Source organism: Achroia grisella, unplaced genomic scaffold, assembly GCF_030625045.1.
Source record: "Achroia grisella isolate CSIRO2021 unplaced genomic scaffold, CSIRO_AGI_Agris_v1 utg1433, whole genome shotgun sequence".
In the NCBI taxonomy this organism is placed as follows: Eukaryota; Metazoa; Arthropoda; class Insecta; order Lepidoptera; family Pyralidae; genus Achroia; species Achroia grisella.
This window is the reverse complement of record NW_026712632.1, coordinates 198,923-218,940: the sequence shown is the minus strand read 5'-3', so window position 1 is coordinate 218,940 and position 20,018 is coordinate 198,923. Positions and strand designations below refer to the sequence as shown.

At 35.7% G+C, this 20,018-nt stretch overlaps 1 protein-coding gene across 2 annotated transcripts in view; it reads right to left on the bottom strand.

Moving 5' to 3' along the window:
• LOC131855484 (neurotrimin-like) overlaps positions 1-20,018 on the bottom strand; it is a 214,126-nt gene that overhangs the window by 6,603 nt on the left and 187,505 nt on the right. For both annotated transcript variants that reach the window (XM_059206762.1, XM_059206763.1), the window contains exons 3-8: positions 9,891-9,986; positions 8,990-9,100; positions 6,674-6,761; positions 5,714-5,847; positions 4,593-4,714; positions 1,111-1,258 (exon numbers count right to left, since the gene is read on the bottom strand). In XM_059206762.1, the coding sequence (XP_059062745.1) occupies positions 1,111-1,258; positions 4,593-4,714; positions 5,714-5,847; positions 6,674-6,761; positions 8,990-9,100; positions 9,891-9,986 (699 nt within the window). The remainder of the gene's footprint in view (positions 1-1,110; positions 1,259-4,592; positions 4,715-5,713; positions 5,848-6,673; positions 6,762-8,989; positions 9,101-9,890; positions 9,987-20,018) is intronic.

Here is a 20,018-nt window from a genome sequence, read left to right as displayed (position 1 = left end):
AAAATTCTCCCACATATTTGGTTGTATTTGTGAAGTTTTGGAAGAAAATTAGGAGAGAACAAATCTTTTATAATACTCTAGCTTTTGCTTGCGGCTTCGCTCGCGTTAATCTATCCCCTTAGGGGTAGAATTAATCAAAATCCTTTTTTAGGAGATGCCTACGTTATAGGAGCTTTATGCATGCATAGTCTCAGCCCGATCGGTTTAAAATTGGCAAAGTTTCATACAAACTTTCATCCCCTATTTAACCCCTTAGGGGTGGAATTTATCAAAGTGCTTTCTTAGGGGATGCCTACGTCATAGTAGCTTTATGCATGCAAAGTCACAGCCCGATCGGTTTAAAACTGACAAAGTTTCATACAAACTTTCATCCCCTATTTTATCCCATTGGGAGTAGAATTAATCAAAATCCTAATTATAGACTATCTTTTTTGGTGAAAATTTACTTCAAAACCTAAATTTCAGGGAAAAATTTTGGCAAAGTTTGAGGGATAACTAAATTCTTGTAATACTAAGCAACAATAACTTGTGCAACACTAGGTACACAAGTAATATTTATTGCAGTTATAGGTTGTGTTACATAATTAAGTTGTACATAAGAGTCAATAATTTTAACATACAAGTGTAATTGTGCCTAGTTCAGAACTAGTATAAAATTATACTGTATCTCAGATGTCACATACCTTCCCAGGGTGGATATTATTTCATTTATTAACATTTACTTTTACACAGCACAAAATCATACATACTACTAAGTGTAGGCGACACGTAAATATAGAAAATAGAAATTGTAATATTCTTAATATTAAAAACGCGCGTTATGGCGACTGCAGCGCCTCTCGCGTTTTTCTTGCAGTACTAATCGGTTACCGCGTTTTTTTGTTCTCGCACCTCCGCAACGCCAATAAGCAAAACAATCTATTTATTTCTTTTACATCCTCAACATAAGTTTGGTCCTTTAACATAATATTACATATTCGATAAAAAAAAAGAGGAAATAATAATAAGACATAAAGCCAGATAAATAATAAATAAATAACTTATTATATGCCGATAATCACGTAATTCACCGTTACTTAAAACATACAAATGGCAACACTGGATACTTACAAAGCACAGTGATTTGTATATCTCTGGTATCGGCGGCCACTCCGTTGAAAGCGTAGCAATAGTATGTTCCACTGTGTTCAGGCTTGACGTGTTCGATTGTCACGCTGTTCAGACTGAACACGCCGTCGGTTTCAAGCAAGCGTTCGTTCTAGAAAGAAAAAAGAGTTCAAATATAGAGACGAACTTCTAGCAACACACATGTTTCTTTTTTTTTTTTTTAATTTCTTTTTAAATTTAGGGACTTTTGTACCATCTAAGTACATGTCAGTCCCATTGTACCATAAAACCAATCACTCCATTACCTCACCAGTGAACAAATTGCCTTAGCCGCATCGCCCGAAGGATCGGCTAAAACAGTTTGTATGGCACCAACATCCAATATATTTATTTCATGGTCTGACGTTATTCCATGTCGTAGACTCTCGTTCCTGACACACTCCAGTGATGAGTCTGCATTCCGAATGAGCGGTAGAATAAAAAATTTTGACTATTCAAAAGTGCTTATATTAAGTTTAATTGAATAAAGATTGTTTCTCTATCATGGACTCACGATGTGGGTACCAGGTTCATCGTGTGGTAAAGAGGAAATGTCCGACACGATCCTCTTAGTATTCATGGATTTACCGCGGATGCTGGGTCCACGACTGATTTAATCTTAATGTATATTTATATTTGACCCAAAAAATTAGTGCTGGTTGGTAGATTGTATTCACACGTTTCGACTTGTAAATGTAAACTTACAAGGATTATTTAGAAGAGCAACACACAAGTTTCTTGCTCGTTCTTCTTGTGATGAGACTGCTTTCCGAACGAGTGGTGGATAAAAAAATTTATTGTGACTATTCAAAAGTGCTTAAATTAAGTTTAATTGAATGAATGATTTTCTATTCTATTCTATTCTATTCTATTCATCGTGTGGAGAGGTAGCATTCCATGGATTTACCGCGGGTGCTGATCGTGTGGCAGAGAGAGAATCTCCGAGCAGTTCTCGAGACTCGTGACCCGCGTGTAGGTTTGACCCCCTTTGTTGACGTATATAATAGCAAATATTTTTATATAACGTAGAATAGCAAACAAGTTAACCATCTGATGGTAAGTGGTATCTGTCAAATACATACAAGTCCTGGAGAACTAGGATATCATCATCAGGCCATGAATAGAGTTTGGTTATAGTTTGGAAGTCTACTGTTGACTGTTCTGTCGCAGTTTGGTGGCTGAAATCTTTTCTATTATTTAGATCTTATTCTGACGGTCTCGGTGGTTTAGTGGTTTACCACACCGCTTTATTTCCGACGGTCGTGGGTTCGATTCCTCGCACGGTGCAAATATTTGTATTCATGAGTATGTTTGTTTGTACCGGTCTCTCCTCGGTGTTTTCTATGTATATTATGTATGTATTTATGAAAAATATTCTGTATTTATTTATATCAGTTGTCTAGTACCCATAACACAAGCTCTGCTTAGCTTTGGGACTAGATGGCGCTGTGTTGATTGTCCAGGGTTTTATTTATTATTATATTATTATTTACTTACTGCAGATCTTATTAATATTATAAACGCGAAAGTATGTGAGTATGAATGGATGTTTCTTACTCTTTAACGCAAAAACTACTAAACAGATTTTGATGAAACTTTACAGTAATACAGCTTATTTGTGTACATCAGACTAACATATTCTTACTAATATTATAAATGCGAAAGTAACTCTGTCTGTCTGTCTGTCTCGCTTTCACGCCAAAACTACTGAACCGATTTAAATGAAATTTGGTACACAGATAGTCTAGACCCTGAGAAAGGACATAGGCTACTTTTTAATGCGAAGAAAGGGTTGTAAGGGGTTGAGAGGGGAGATGAAGGGTTCTATGGAAGTAACGTCATTTTTAAATATTGAATCTTATTTTTTAGGCTTATCATTAAATATAACTAAGTTTGTAAAATTGTTACCCTTAAGGGGGTAAAAAATGGGGATGAAAGTTTGTATAGAAAATAGTATATTTTGAAACTGTAACGAATCTTTTTTCTTTTCCTTTTTTGGGTTAGATTATTAAATATTTTTTCAATATTTGGTCAAGATCACTATAACACGCAGACGAAGTCGCGGGCACAGCTAGTAAGTAGCCTATAAATTAAAACCGAGTGAAACCGCGGGCACAGCTAGTATTATATGTTGTTGTTCAGTTAACTGTAGTTAATACATATCACCATTTCATTACCGTAACGAAGCAGGACGTCCTAGCCTATTTGTAGTGGATATTAATAATAGGTCGCTGTTTCCTCGAAACACGACTTGAATGTATAATAAGACTCGAGTCGTGGTGATAATATGTATGTACTTTGTATGGTAGCCAAACTATTAGTTAATATAAGAAATATGAGAATAATTGATTGTGAAGTGTCTTCCTCGGAATCGAACCCACGACCACCGGAAATAAAGCGGTGTGCCAAACGCTAGACTACCTAGATATATATCGGATATAAACATATATTTTACGATATTTTGACGACCTCGGTAGTCTAGCGGTCTAGCACACCGCTTTACGACCGATGGTCGCGGGTTCGATTCCTCGCACGGCACAAACATTTGTATTCATGAGTATCATTGTTTGTATCTGTCTGGGTGTTTTCTATGTATAATATGTATGTATTTACAAAAAAAAAAATCTATGTGTATGTATCAGTTATCTAGTACTCATAACACAAGCTCTAGCTAGCTTAACTTGGGTCTAGATGGCGCTGTGTGAATTGTCCTGAGATTATTATTATTTTAGCTGTTTGTTCGAAATGATTGTCAGCTGCTAAGTCCTGTAACACTGGGACCTGTATAGATCTGTGCTCGCCTTATTCGAAGTTTGCTACCTAGACCAGTGAGGGACAAGAATTGAAGATAATAATAATAATAATATCTCAAGATAATTCACACAACGCCATCTAGTTCCAAGCTAAGCATAGCTTGTTATGGGTACAACACTGATATAAATACATGGATGTATTTTTTTTACATAGAGAACAGACAGACCGATACAAACAATCATACTCATGAATAGACGTTTGTACCGTGCGAGGAATCGAACCTGCGACCATCGGAAGTAGAGCACTGTAGCATTGCGACCTACATAGATAATAATAATCTCAGGACAATTCACACAGCGCCATCTAGACCCAAGTTAAGCTAGCTAAAGCTTGTGTTATGGGTACTAGATAACTGATACAAATAAATAGATATTATTTATTTCGTAAATACATACATAATATACATAGAAAATACCCAGACTGATACAATCAATCATACTCATGAATACAAATGTTTGTGCTGTGCGAGGAATCGAACCCGCGACCATAAGACGTAAAGCGGTGTGCTAGACCGCTAGACCACCGAGGTCTTCTCGAGATCTATTGTGCTTGCCTTTATTGAAAGTTCGCTACCTGGACCCGTGAGGGAAGAGTTGAAGGATATTGTTAGGATGGTTTTGCTTATTGCTTACATCATGGGATCCCTTTCTTTGCCGTGACCACACTATCTTGGGAGGTGGTGAGCCGCTCACATCGCAGTTCAGAACTAGACGGTTTCCCTCGTGTACTCTGCCGTTGTTTGTAGCAGATAAATCTGGAATGTAATATAAAATATATATCATTACATAGTATAAAACAAAGTCGCTGTCGCTGTCTGTCCCTATGTGTGCTTAAATCTTTAAAACTACGCAACGGATTTTAAAGCCGTTATTTTTAATAGATAAAGTCATTCCAAATGTAGGTTTATATGTATTACATGTACACCCGTACGAAGCCGGGGCGAGTAGCTAGTCTTCTTTATCTTTACATAGTATAAAATAAAGTCGCTGTCGCTGTCTGTCCCTATGTATGAAGAATAATTGTACCATCCGACACTACCGTCCGTCATATTTTTGTAAAGAGTGGTACAAACTTTTTTTTTTTATACTACGATGGTGGCAAACAAGCATACGGCCCATCTGATGGTAAATGGTTACCGTAGCCTATGAATGCCTGAAACACCAGGAGTATCACGTGCGCGTTCCCGACTTAAGAAACCTTAATATACCCTTCTTGAAAAACCCCATGCTGTAGTCTCGTGGGAAAACCTCGGCAGGTAGTTCATTCCACAATCTAAGTGTACGCGGGAGGAAACTCCTCTGAAACCGCACTGTTCGGGACCACTTAGGTTCCAGCGTGTGGGGATAGAATAGAATAGAATAGAATATAAAATCATTTATTCAAATAAACTTAATTTAAACACTTTTGAATAGTCATAACAATTTGTTTTTTATCTACCACTCGTTCGGAAAGCTGTCTCATCACAAGAAGAACGAGCAAGAAACTTGTGTGTTGCTCTTTTAAATAATCCTTGTAAGTTCACATTTACAAGTCGAAACGTGTGAATACAAACTACCAACAAGCACTAATTTTTGGGTCAAATATAATCATGCAATAAGATTAAATCAGTCGTAGTGATAAGAGCAGACCAGTCCCTACAAGCAGCACCCGCTCACGAGTATGACGGATGAGCCAGCCATCACTGCGCTCGATAAATTCCCTGTGCCTGGTGGAAAAATGTGGCCGTTATTTTTGACAGTTGATTTTGACTCACCGAGAATGTTCGGTTTCGAAGTGACGACCACTCTGTGGGTGAGTGTGAGAGGCTTTTTCTGTGTCACTACGCACTTATACTCGCCCTCGTCGGATGGTGTTACGTTCGATATAGCCATGGATGTATTGTGGACACTGAAAATAATTCACAATTATTGTACAGTTGGAGAATAAACATCTAAATATATATAACTCAAAGGTGACTGACTGACATAGTGATCTATCAACGCACAGCCCCCACTGGACGGATCGGGTTGAAATTTGGCATGCAGGTAGATGTTATGACGGATTTTGATTAATTCTACCCCCAAGGGGATAAAATAGGGGATGAAAGTTTGTATGAAAGTTTGTCAATTTTAAACCGATCGGGCTGAGACTTTGCATGCGTAAATCTACTATGACGTAGGCATACCCTAAGAAAGGATTTTGATAAATTCCACCCCTAAGGGGATCAAATAGGGGATGAAAGTTTGTATAAATCTTCTTAGATTTTCGACTGATTGAGCTGAAATTAAAGATTAGAGCTACTATGATGAAGACGTTCGCTTAAATAGGATTTTAATAAATTCAACCCCCATGGGGATAAAATAAGGGATGATGTAGGATGTAAATGTATTAGTTTGAACCTATCAGTACCTAATGGTAGGAATAAATTAAGACGACCAAAAAGCTTATACATCAGAATGACAAATAGGTGTGTTATTCTGATATATAATATTACTGTACAGTTTCATCAAAATCCGTATATTTTATATAGAAATTTATACATTGCAATTTAATGAAAGTGAAACCGCGGGCACGGCTAGTATCAATATGAGCAATGATACTCATGAATTCAAAATATTTGTATCATATGTAGATAAAAAAAAATAGAAAAAAAAAAAAATTTTTTTTTTATTTCATATGTAGATAATAGGATATAAACATTTTGTATAATCACAGAAGGGAAAGATATACATACAGTTTTATTCTGTGGTCGGTTAATGTCGTCATCGACCCCAAAAAGTATATGTTGTCATTTCTCAGCCACTGCACCACAGCGCTATTTCCTGAAATCATAACATATGGTTAATAAACAATAAAGATATATGTATTAACATTAGGAAGTACACGAATGGACATTATATGCAACAATAAGATACCGAAAGGTCCCTCCGATCGATCCTCGTCTCACCTCCGATTGATCTGTTCAATTCAAACGGTGATCGAAATTACGACGGCCTAAGCCAAGGTTCGAACCTATAGCGGTGCCCTCAAACTACAGTCATATCCATCAAGCGAGAGTTGACTAATCACCCTATAAGTCCTTCCTTTGGTTTGGAGTGCCATCTGCACTCGCCCCCTATCGCTGGGTGAAGCTGTAAAGGCCAGCTATGACCAACAGCATTAGAGTAACCCTTAGCGGTGCCCTCAGACTAAAGTCATATCTATCAGGCGAGAGATGGCCTTCAGCCGCACCAAAAGTCCGGCTTTGGAGTACCATCTTCACTCGCCCCCTATCGTTTGGTGAAGCTGTAAAGGCCAGCTGCGGCCAACAGCATTAGAATAGTGGGAAATGGGATTGTTAGTAATGTGGACTGATGATCTTATTGCTAGCAATGTACCATGTCAGGTTGACCTCCACGCGGTTCCCCCTGGAAACCATCGAGATAAATTCTTAGTAAATTTATCACATTGGTCTAACTGACCAGACCTCATGTTCATCTTATCATCCTCCACTGGTGCTCTGCCACCGTAAACCGTTAGCTCAGGCGGGTGCATCATTCCATTTTTTTTTTTTTATCTCAGGACAATTCACACACCGCCATCTAGACCCACGTTAAGCTACCTAAAGCTTGTGTTATGGGTACTAGATAACTGATACAAGTACATAGATATTTTTTTTTTCGTAAATACATACATATTATACATGGAAAACACCAAGACCGATACAAACAATCATACTCATGAATACAAATGTTTGTGCCGTGCGAGGAATCGAACCCGCGACCATCGGACGTAAAGCGGTGTGCTAGACCGCTATACCACCGAGGTCGTCAACTACACTTAGAATAGTTCGAAAGGAAAGTAGATCCAAATGTAAGGACAATAGTAGACAGTAAGAAATAAATTAATACATATGACCAAAGCTCAAACGATCGTAGAATACTAAATCAACGTAGTGCCATCGTTATTTTTGGCTACTAGACAATGTATCACTTCCTATCTCCTTAAATAGACACCGTACTATGATGAGGCGATCTTGTGATGAATCATACAGTTGTATGAAAGTCAATTCACGATATAAACACACATCCTGAAGCCAAAAACGTGCAGGATGTTCCTCGGTAGATATCAAACAGTTCATGACGTTCTATTTCTCAACTAAAAGTTGACTGAATTTAATGTATGATTAGTGAGAATTACCGTTAAATGTTTCTTTTAATATATAAATTCTCGTGTCACACGTTAGTTGCCATACTCCTTCCTCTAATGCCCAATTTACACTCAGCCCGTGTGGGCAGGGAAGTGAGCAGCGCGAGAGTGGAAACACTTCCCATGCCATTGGCGCTGCCACTCGCGCTGCCCGGCGCTCCCTCGATTGTCGGTTTTTCGTGCGCGAGTCAAAGGACTGGCAGCGCGAGTGACAGGGGAAGCGGCTGAATGTGAACGTAGGTAGACCCGAGAGGTAGAACCGAGGGAGGTAGTCCAAGTTGACATATTTGTGTTATCTATTTATAAGAATATGTTATATTACGTTATCTGTGATATAATGATAAATTATCATCATTGGGGGCAGGGGGGGGGGGGTGATAGGATTGTATTATTTAGTAAATAAAAATGTCTTGGACAGTTTACACTTCTGCCGATAGATGGCGTTACTATCCAATATAAAACACTCTATTAAGATTTTTGTGTGCTTTTATATAGTCATATATAGTATAGGAGACCCGATCTCAGATAAATTGCGAACACGAGTTGGACAGACATAAATTCATTCAGATTATATAGAATAACATAGTACAACGTAGAAGAAAATAAACAACTTAAAAACTGATGTTGCGCTATAAGCAGAACCTCCACTCAGACAACCAGACCGATGCAAACAATTATACTCATGAATACAAAGGTTAGTACCGTGCGAGGATTCGAACCTGCGACTATAGAAACGAAGCGGTGCGCTAAACCACTAGCCCACGGGAGTTACTATACATTAAAGTAGTAATAGCGGATGGGTGAACGATGGGAGGCCGCCTTTTAATTTAAATTAAACAGTGAACGAAGCCGCGGTACAGACCTTTAGGCTCCACATTACACTCCAAAATCACCGTGGAGCCGGCACTGACGTTGTAAACTTGGGGTTTTGTAACAATAACAATGTTTTCTGTATTCCCTTCTTCGCCTTCACCTGAAATAAATGTAAAATATATTAATAACAAACAATTAACTTAACTTAATTGTACAACTAAGAATCTAAAATTAAATACTTTAAAAAATATAATATATTAAGTAAAATATATTATTAAAAGGAGTGCCTTTAGGCAAGGTTCCGAAGATACTGGCAGCGTTCCACTTTAGAATTTGTCCGAGGTAGCTGCCAGTTCTTCGGTCTTCTGTGATGTCGACTAACCTTTTTGTTATTTCCTTAAAAAGAGTGCTAGGACCCCACGGACCAAGGGTCTCGACATCAAATGGGACAAAATCATATTCGGAGCCTAGACCCCTGTATTTGCATGCTTTATAACACACTTTTTGAATGGCAATACATGAGTGGTAAAATGAATGGCATATGATATTGTAACTAGCCAGTTACACTACTAGAAATCAACTAGAAAAATATAAAAATAAAATAAAAAAAAATTGTTACATACAGTTAGAAAAGTGTACAATGTAACATAAAACATTTAGGGTCGGCAACGCGCAAGTGATACCTCTGGTGTTTCAGGCGTTCATAGGCTACGGTAACCATTTACCATCAGATGGGCCGTATGCTTGATTGCCACCATCGTAGTATAAAAAAAAAATTCAATTGCGTTTCTTGCCAGTTCTTCTCAATTGAATCTGTATATTGAACTGTACGGTAAGAAAAAATTACTAATACAAAAAACTTGACGTTCATAAGCGGCTAAAATGTCCTACATGAATAAATTTTGATTTCATTTGATAAAATATAATTTCATAATATTCCTATTACTCACCATAAGCGTCGTTCAGGGTATCATCATCACTGGGATCATCACCCATGAAGTCATATTCGTCGCTAGCTTCCCGTTTCTCTACTACATGACCGTTAACTGAAACAAACAAACAATATATTTTAAATTTCAAGAATTTTATACAATAGAAATAATCTTTATTCAAATGAAAATGGTTTTAAATTATTTTCAGCGTCGTTTACATTATATACGAAAGAAAAGAAAGATATAAAACTATTTTATAACAGCTGTGGAACTCTTAAATAACATTATCACGATGAATATCCCATTAACATAATGTAATAATAATAATAACCCGAGAGAATTTAGCCCATCAAATTCCAAGCTAAGTAGAGCTTATTGTTGAATACTTTTATTTGTAAACTAGCTTTTGCTCGCGGCTTCGTTCGAGTTAATTTATCCCCTTAGGGGTGGAATTTATCAAAATCCTTTCATAGGGGATGCCTATGTCACGTACGTAGTAGCTTTATGCATGCAAAGTCTCAGCCCGATCGGTTTAAAATTGACAAAGTTTCATAAATGTTTCATTCCCTATTTTATTCCTTTGGGGGTAGAATTAATCAAAATCCTTTCTTATAGGATGCCTACGTCATAAAATCTATCTGCATGCCAAATTTCAGTCCGATCCGTCCAGTGGTTTGGGCTATGCGTTGATAGATCACTATGTCAGTCACCTTTGAGTTATATAAATTTAGTTAAATACATAATGTACGTAGAAAACACCTAGACCGATACAAAAAGCATAATCATGAATACAAATGTTTGCTGCGAGGAATCGAATGCGCGACCATTGCGTGCACCGGAAGCAAAGTAATGAGCTTTACCAATAGATCACCGAGGCCGTCGTGTGTACAATTTATGTAACAACTATTTATTGTATATTTTCGTTTAATGCCACATTTGTAAATTTAAAAAGCGCCTGACGGAAATAATTGGGCAAACAGTTGCGTGCTGTCAATTCATTTACATGATATAAGTTGCAGGATATGAAGAGAAAACTGCGTTGTTTTTAATTAGAATAGCAGACATGCGTTTATATACATGAACAATACGATGGCAGCGTCATGTGACTTCCAAGATAGCTCATGTGTTGACATTTCAAAGGACTATGATGTTACGCTTCCGTATCAAAAACAATATACGCATTATAATTAGGGCCCTCGCTGGCCCCACTGGGCAAGTTAAATAAACACATAGCTTAAGTCTGTGGACAACAAAAATCTATATATTTTACCAAGCTGAAGAGAAACGCCACTACACATACTATATGTCTGTAGCTCATTCGTGCATAAACGAAATGTCTCCTTTGGAAAGGTACACTTTATCCTGAGGAGATAAAAACCATCGCTCCTAAGAATATCCTTCAATTCTTGTCCCTGACGGGTCTAGGTAGCGAACTTTGAAAGAAGGCGAGCATAATAGATCTATGCAGGATGCAGTGCAACAGGTCTGAAGAACCTGGGCATAGTCCAAAACAACTCAATAACAAAATATACTTTCATATCCTGTAATTTCACTGCCTAATCACACTCATGATCTAATACATTTCTCAACTGAAAATCAGCGCTGGAAACTATGTTTCTAGCATCATGCTAAGTTATAGTCTATATTAACGTATTGTAATGCGTATAAATTGTTGTTTGTTTGTCATATCTTTATTTTTACGGGATCGGTGATCTAGGGGTTTACTTTCAATGGTCGCAGATCAGGATGATCAGGGATGTTATGGATATGAAATTACGGATACGGATAAGTTTCGTATATAGGAATAATTATTATACCGGATACAGATATGAAATTATTTCGGATTATCCGTTAGTTTCGGATAATTTCGGTTAGGGATGTGAATTTTTAAGTATTTTCAAAAGTAAAATACATATAGCTAATAAAATGGTTACATAACGTGTCTAAATTGGACTCCTTCTTTATCGGATATTATCCGAAACTTTTATTTCGGATTCGGTTACGGTTACGGTTACGGAGCTCCTTAAGATCCCTGATATTTATACATACACTAAACGCCGTGCGCTCATTCACATTACAATTACGTTTTAAATTATCATACAAAGTGCTAGTGGAATACCGCGGCTCCGCGTGTGCTTTTCTGAATGACAATGTTACGCATCGAGGAAAGACAGCGTGTCGGTTGGTACGACATTGAAGGAATAATGATGTGGCATGCCACAGAGTAGAAAACAACAGCATCTCAACAGTAAATCGTCAAGTAACAAAAGTCCACTGATGTCTTGATAGTTTTGATTTGTGAAGCTTTTACCCACACTTCCATTTTTTTATATTTAGTTTAAAAATGTTGTTACAATAATATAAACTTAATGGAAAAAGGTGTCTTTTTGTAGTTTCAAAATTAACAGCTTTGCACTAACTAAAAATATAGTTTAAAAAATTTGTCTATGTGACTGTTTTTCTTACTAAACTTTGAAACAACTGTACAGATTTTGACGGGACTATCACTCACAGATAGCTAATGTTATAAGGAGTAACTTAGGCTATTTTTATATTAGAAATTTTATTATAATAAAAAGAAGTTTAATTCTATGCGGAAGCAGTCGCGGGCACAGTTAGTATATATTCAAAATAGTCCATTCAAAGTTCGTAATCTGAACTAATTAATAAAATAGAGTCATAAAAATGTATTTTATCTACTGGTATATATACTCTGTGGCACATGAATGCCTTCACCTATTCCAGTTGAAGTGACTAGTAACAGGTAGTTAGAAATTCGTGGACTATTTTCGTTGCTGACCGGCTCGGTGGCGTTTTCGGTACCTTTTAAATACATGGGTGATGATCTAACGTTTCCTGGTGATGAATCATGTATTTCACCTACATGATTACTTGAATGACAAACGTGTATGGCAATAGTTGTTCATGCACGGGATTTTCATTTAATGTTAGAAATAGACACCTATACAGTAAACAATATTGAGATAAGTGTGCTTCCGAATGAGTGGTAGAATAAAAAATATGACTATTCAAAACTGATTATATTGAAAGAAAGAAAGAAAGAAAGAAAGAAAGAAAGAAAGAAAGAAAGAAAGAAAGAAAGAAAGAAAAATATTTTATTCAGTGCAATGTAAAATATTAATGCTTAGTTTACTGGAATAACTATTAATTTTATATAAATATCTATACATCTATACATATAAATAAAATTGGAGTTTGTAATGTTGAAATAACAGTTTTTTACTACATGCATATGAATATAAATACGGTACATATACCAAAATATCATTTTTTACAATTTTTGTCTGTCTGTTTGTTTCTTCCGGCTGATCTCTGAAATGGCTGGACCTGAGAAATCTCTCTGAAATTTTGACGGGGTTTTTTTGGCAGGTAGCTGATGTAATAAGGTGTAACTTAGGCTATTTTTATTTTAGAAAAATAAAGTTAAATTCCACGCGGACGAAGTCCCGGGAACAGCTAAGTATAGAAATAAGATATTGTTAAAAATATATTTATATTACAAAAACTTGCCATTTGAGCGACTTACTTATTGCGTTCCGAAAGATTGGTAGAATAAAAAAAATTACTGAAATTATGACTATTCAAAAGTGCTTATATTAAGTTTTATTTGATAAAGATTATTTCTACTTCTACATATTATACACAGATGTACTGACTATTAACACCCTCTTTTTGCGTCTAGGGTAAAAAAAAACATAGACTGTTTAGCTAATCCAACGATATTTGACCCAGTCTCATGGTTATTATCCCATCCGTACATATAAACCGGCCGTCGGTCTGTTAATTGTCATTAATTGATATGACCTGGTTCAGTGGTAATTGTGTAGTGCTTCCTTACACGTGGTACGCTAGGTCCTGTTGTTATGTACTATTTAGGTTTTGGTAAGGGTTACACTTTCAGCAAAACTCTTTTAAGAAAACCCATTCAATTGCCAATCATACAAATCATACAATTGCCCAATCAAACTGATTATCTGAATGAACGGCGGGCCTTCACCGTGCGTTTTTCCAGAAACTTTTTGCCACGCACAACCACATTGTGGAACCACCTTTCAGCAATGGTTTCCAAGCCAATACGATATTGAAACCTTCATGAAAATAACTTATTCCTTCTTAAAGGGCCGGCAACGCACTTGCAATTACCCTAGTTTTGCTGGTGTTAATGGGACGCTGTAATCATTTACCATCAGGCGAAAAACTCTGAGTATATACCAGCGGATCTAACAGATGTCGTCTTGCCCAAGAAAGTAACGCCATTTACCAATTACCATTTACCATTTTAAAACCATCCTAGTAACCCATTTCAAGGATAGTTTTAAAACAATAAACATATCCTAGTAATACACAGAAATTTTACACAAATCAGTCTTAATTTAGGAGAGCTGAGGTGATAAACACATACCACGATATTTATAGATCCATTACTGTCACCGTCAGTTTGTGATTCCAGTTACGTTAGTATTAAAAAACTAATTAATGCCTGCACGAAAAATGTTTGTGAAACATTAGTGACATTATATTGTGCACTTAAATTCGCGCAACCGTGACCCAGTTGGGAATCGTTCGTGTTACATCATCCAATTGTTGCCGTTTATTACCCATAAATAACGGTAATGGTAAATTGACGACCACTCTCACGTTTAAAAAGGTTGGCTGCAAATTTCTGCATAAAATGTGAGCTAATTTCTATTATTATACGTGAAATATTTAATAATAATTGTGATAACAAACGAACAATGAGGGCAGAAGACCGGAAATAAGATGTATGGACTGTGTGAAAGATGATATGATAGGAATGGGAGTATTTTTTTTTTATTGGGTTGTTTGGGCTATTGTCTGGTGTTTTTTTTTTTTGTGGATGATAGTGGAATGGTGCACCCGCCTGCGCTAACGGTTTACGCTGGCGGGGCACTAGTGGAGGATGATGTGATGAGCATGAGGTCAGGTCAGTTAGCCCATCGTGACATATTCACCAAGAATTTATCACGATGGTTTCCAGGGGGAACCGCGTGGAGGTCAACCTGACATGGTACATTGCTAGCAATAAGACCACATTACTAACAATCCCCTTTCCCCCCATTGTCTGATGTTTGTAGCACCTGTAGCACTGCGACCTACATAGATCTATTTTGCTCTAAGAAAGGAAGTAAATAACGAGATGACTGCGTACAGGGATGAATGGAAGAGAAAAACATATTACGCCGACCACGAATAAATGGGATAAGGAAGAAGCAGATAATGATGATGGTGATGGTGGTGATGGTGATGATGATGATGATGATGATGATGATGATGATGATGATGATGATGATGATGATATTTACCGTCTCATTTGTAACTCGCCAACTATTTATGATATTCAAATGAAAATATAGTATTTACTATTGTATGATTAAATTTATTAACAAACTTGAAGGTACTAAACATATTCATGATATTATTTATTAACCGTTTCAGGGAGATCTTTTGTTTGCCTTAGCTTATATTTTGAGCTATTTATCAGCGTAAGATAAAGCATGTATTGTAAAATTATCTATGAAAACAGAAACACACGAACAGGAAGGTTCTGACTTGTCTAGACATTACGATTTTATTATATGTAAAAATAAAGAAATGTACCAATTTCTATTTTTAAACTATCGTTTAGTACACGTTAATAATGTAATTAAACGAGTTTTAACACGAATAAGTTTATGGTTATAACGATACTATTTATAAAAAACAATTTAACAGTTTATAACATGTTATATGAATAGAAATACTACAAGAATAAAAAAAATACAATTTGAAAATGTAGACACATTTAAATATTTAGGTAGTTTGATTACCAGTGACTCCAGATGTAACTAAGGACATTCATATTAAAATAGCGAAAAGAGCATTTAATGATAAAAAACATCTTTTGAGAGCAAATATATCAAAGTCCTCTCGGAAACTACTTATCAAGACCTACATCTGGAGCCTTGTATGCCTGTGAGACGTGGACATTGACACAAAAGGAAAGAGACAAACTGGAAGCCTTTGAAATGTGATGTTGGAGAAGAATGGAAAGAATTAGCTGGAAAGATAAAATAAGGAATGAAGAAGTGCTTGAGAGGATTAAAGAAAAGAGACAGATCATAGATATTATTGACAATAGGCGGGAGAAAATGTTGGGGCACTTGATACGACACGACGAACTAATTAATACATACACCAAAAAATTTTTTTTACCATTTTCGTCTGTCTGTCTGTCTGTTTATTCCGGCTAATAACTGAAATGGCTGTACCGATTTTGACGGGACTTTTTTTGGCAAGGTAACCGATGTAATAAGAAGTAACTTAGACTACTTTTATTTCAGAAAAATAAAGTTAAATTCCACGCGGACGAAATCTCGGGAACAGCTAGTTTAGAATATACGACACTACCAAGTTATGGTAGTTTTATTACTCGTGTTTAATATAAGCGTGAATGTATCATAAAACAGCTTAAACAGACCTCTTGTTTTCCCGCTGGTTCGTATCCCGGGCGTGAGGGAATGCGGGTTTAGGGTTACCCGAGGTTATACGATAAAAACTCTTTACGGTATGGATTTTCAATATTCTCATAAATTTTGATTACAACAAAATTAATAGCGGTATAATTTCTATGGTTTGCAGAAATAATCATAATAATGGACGTAGATTTTGTGATACTTAGGGAAAAGAATAGAATAGAAAATCATTTATACAAATAAACTTAATTTAAGCACTTTTGAATAGTCATAACAATTTGTACATAAAAAGACAAAAGGTAATATAATAATAAAATAACTGTTTATAAAGTTAATTAATAAATAGATAGGATATTAACGAGTAACACGATCGATATATTATTTTAAAATTGACAGCCTCGGTGGTCTAGTGGTTTAGCACACCGTTTTGCTGTCCGATGGTCGTGGGTTCGATTCCTCGCACGGTGCAAACATTTGTATTCATGAGTAGGATTGTTTGTATCGGTCTGGGTGTTTTCTATGTATAATATGTATTTATTTACAAAAAAAAAATGTATGTATGTATTTATAACAGCCTCCACAATGCCATCTAGTCCCAAACCAGATGGCGCTGTGTGAATTGTTCTGTAATATTATATTATACTAGCTGTCCCGGCAAACTTTGTTGTGCCATATAAATTAATAACGCTATAAAAAAATAAGGGTTGATGACAGAAGGGTGAAAATTTAGGATTGTTTGTATTTTTGTATGTTGTGTCATAAAAAAATAGAAACTAAAAATTTTGGCCAAAAAATAAAAAAAAAATAAAAAAATGTTGGCCGATTTTCAGACCTACTCAATACGCTCACAAAATTTCATGAGAATCGGTCAAGCCGTTTCGGAGGAGTATGGGAACGAAAACTGTGACACGAGAAATTTATATATAAGATTATAAAATAATAGAGATGCCTAAAATATATGTATTTATATGTAAATCTGCGTATCCTTTACGTGTTTATATAGTTACAGAATTATATATTTAATTTAATTTAAATAGTATATTTATATGATATATATATTTGTACTGATAGAAACATTACTGTCCTTGTTGAGGATCGAAACTAAATAAAAAAAATCCATCTGAACTATTTAACAACGTAATTATTTTTATAAATAGAACTAATTTTTGCCCGCGGCTTCGCTCGCGTTAATTTATCCTCTTAGGGGTAAAATTCATCAAAATGCTTTCTTAGGGGAAGCCTACGTCATAGTAGCTTTATGCTTGCAAAGTCTCAGCCCGATCGGTTTGAAATTGACAAAGTTTCATACAAACTTCCATAACCTATTTTATCCCCTTGGGGGTAGAATTAATCAAAATCCTTTCTTAGCGGATGCCTACGTCATAACATCTACCTATATGCCAAATTTCAGCCCGAACCGTCCAATGGTTTGGGCTGTGCGTTGATAGATCACTAAGTCAGTCACCTTTGAGTTATATATATTTAGGTTACATTACTAAAATGCACGTGACAAAGGTTTCCCTAATTAAAATGGGTTAATAACAAAACTTAATTGAAAACATATTAAAACATAAAAGTGAATAACTTTCAGCTATATAAATGATGTCTATAGATTTATTTGCATATCTGTCTGTATATAATGAAACTAATAATAAGTTGAAATAATTTGAACAGCTGCAGTAAGCTGCATGAATCACGCGAGTACAGAAATAAATCTGTAGGGTGGGCGCATACTCCTAAACAATATTTGTACGTTAACTATGAACTTGGAAGTTAAAATGTGGTAAACGGTACTTGAAATTCTTAAGGTTTTTTTTGTTTAAAAGTAGCACTTTTTGTGTTACTTCTCGTTCTTGGTTTAGCGGTTTAGCACATCGATTTGATTCGAATGGTCGCGGGTTCGTTTCATCTTACAATGAATTTGTATTCAATACCAGCTGTTCCCGCGATTTCGTCCGCGTGGAATTTAACTATTCTAAAATAAAAGATTTTTCTAAAACAAAAATAGCCTAAGTTAACCTAACTCCTTATTACATCAGCTACCTGCCAAAAATGTCGCGTCAAAATCGGTCAAGTAATGTTTTACAAAAAATGTAAAAAAAAATATTTTAGTGTATGTACCGTATTTATATTCATATGCAGGTAGTAAAAAACGGTTATTTCAATATTACAAACAGACACTCCAATTTCATTTATATGTATTGATAATTACTTTAAGCAAAATCTGCTCTCTCTTTTTAATATTAGTGCGTAGTTTATATTATAATCGATATATTAGTATCTATAGTAATCTAGAAGTGGACTCGTATAACAACAAGTTACTATGATAAGTACAACTATGATAAGCTGTACTAGTTAAATAACATAACTCACGACCTCGAGATAACATCATATATCTGATTGATCAATATGTTAATTACACATCAAATGTGACTCATCCACACATTGGTTAGAGCAGTGGTTCCCAAACATCAGGAGTAACTTAGGCTACTTTTATTTTAGAAAAATAAAGTGATTTCCACGCGGAAGAATTCGCGGGTACAGCTAGTTATTAATAAACTTACCATAAAAAGATTAATATTGCTTCACCCTACTGTTACCATCACATTTGACTGTCAAAGAAGAGTCATGCAATTCTTCAATTAATAATAATAGTAATCTCACGACAATTCACACAGCGCCATCTACACCCAAGTTCAGCTAGCTAAAGCTTGAATTATGGGTACTAGATAACTGATACAAATACATAGATATATTTTTTTCGTAAATACATACATATTATATGTACATAGAGAACATCCAGAAAGATACAAACAATCATACATACGAATACAAAGTTTACGCCGTGCGAGTAATCGAACCCGCGACCATCGTATGGTGTGCTAAACCGCTAAACCATCGAGGTCGTCAAAATTGCGTACATAAACAGGCCAATAACATGCTACAAAGCAACAAAACTAAAACGTAAACCAACCGACTTCATGTTCTTCCTCGTCATTAGTAAATGTCAGTATTGAATGAATGAAACTTAAATAAATCTTCAAGGAATAAACATGGCTTATATACATTGAGCTGCCTCGTCCCCCTCGCCACTGATGTTTATGGTCGAGAGAGGAACTATAAAATGCCAATGAAAGGTCACGTTATATTGGTCGTCTGAGAGTGTAGCGGTTCATTTGACACACTAATAAAGAGGGGTTAATAGGTTCTTTATTCGCTTTCGACGTTTATTTTCGACAAATGATATTTTTTATGGCAAGTATTATTAAATGTCAATAAATTTATTGTGTTCAAGAAGGACTATATATTATTACTCATATAATGATACACAGGTGTACATATATCATTATATAGTTTAAAATAAAGTCGCTGTCGCTGTCTGTCCTTATGTATGCTTAAATCTTTAAAACTAAGTAACCGATTTTGAAGCGGTTTTTTTTAATAGATAGAGTGATTCAAGATGAAGGTTTGTATGTATAATATATGTACATCCGGGCATATATAAACCTATCTATCTATTAAAAAAACGCTTCAAAATCTGTTGCGTAGTTTTAAAGATTTAAGCATACATAGGGACAGACAGCGACTTTGTTTTATACTATGTAATTTTGTACTAACTGCTCGCTCCAACCTCGAATTTGTGTACCAATCA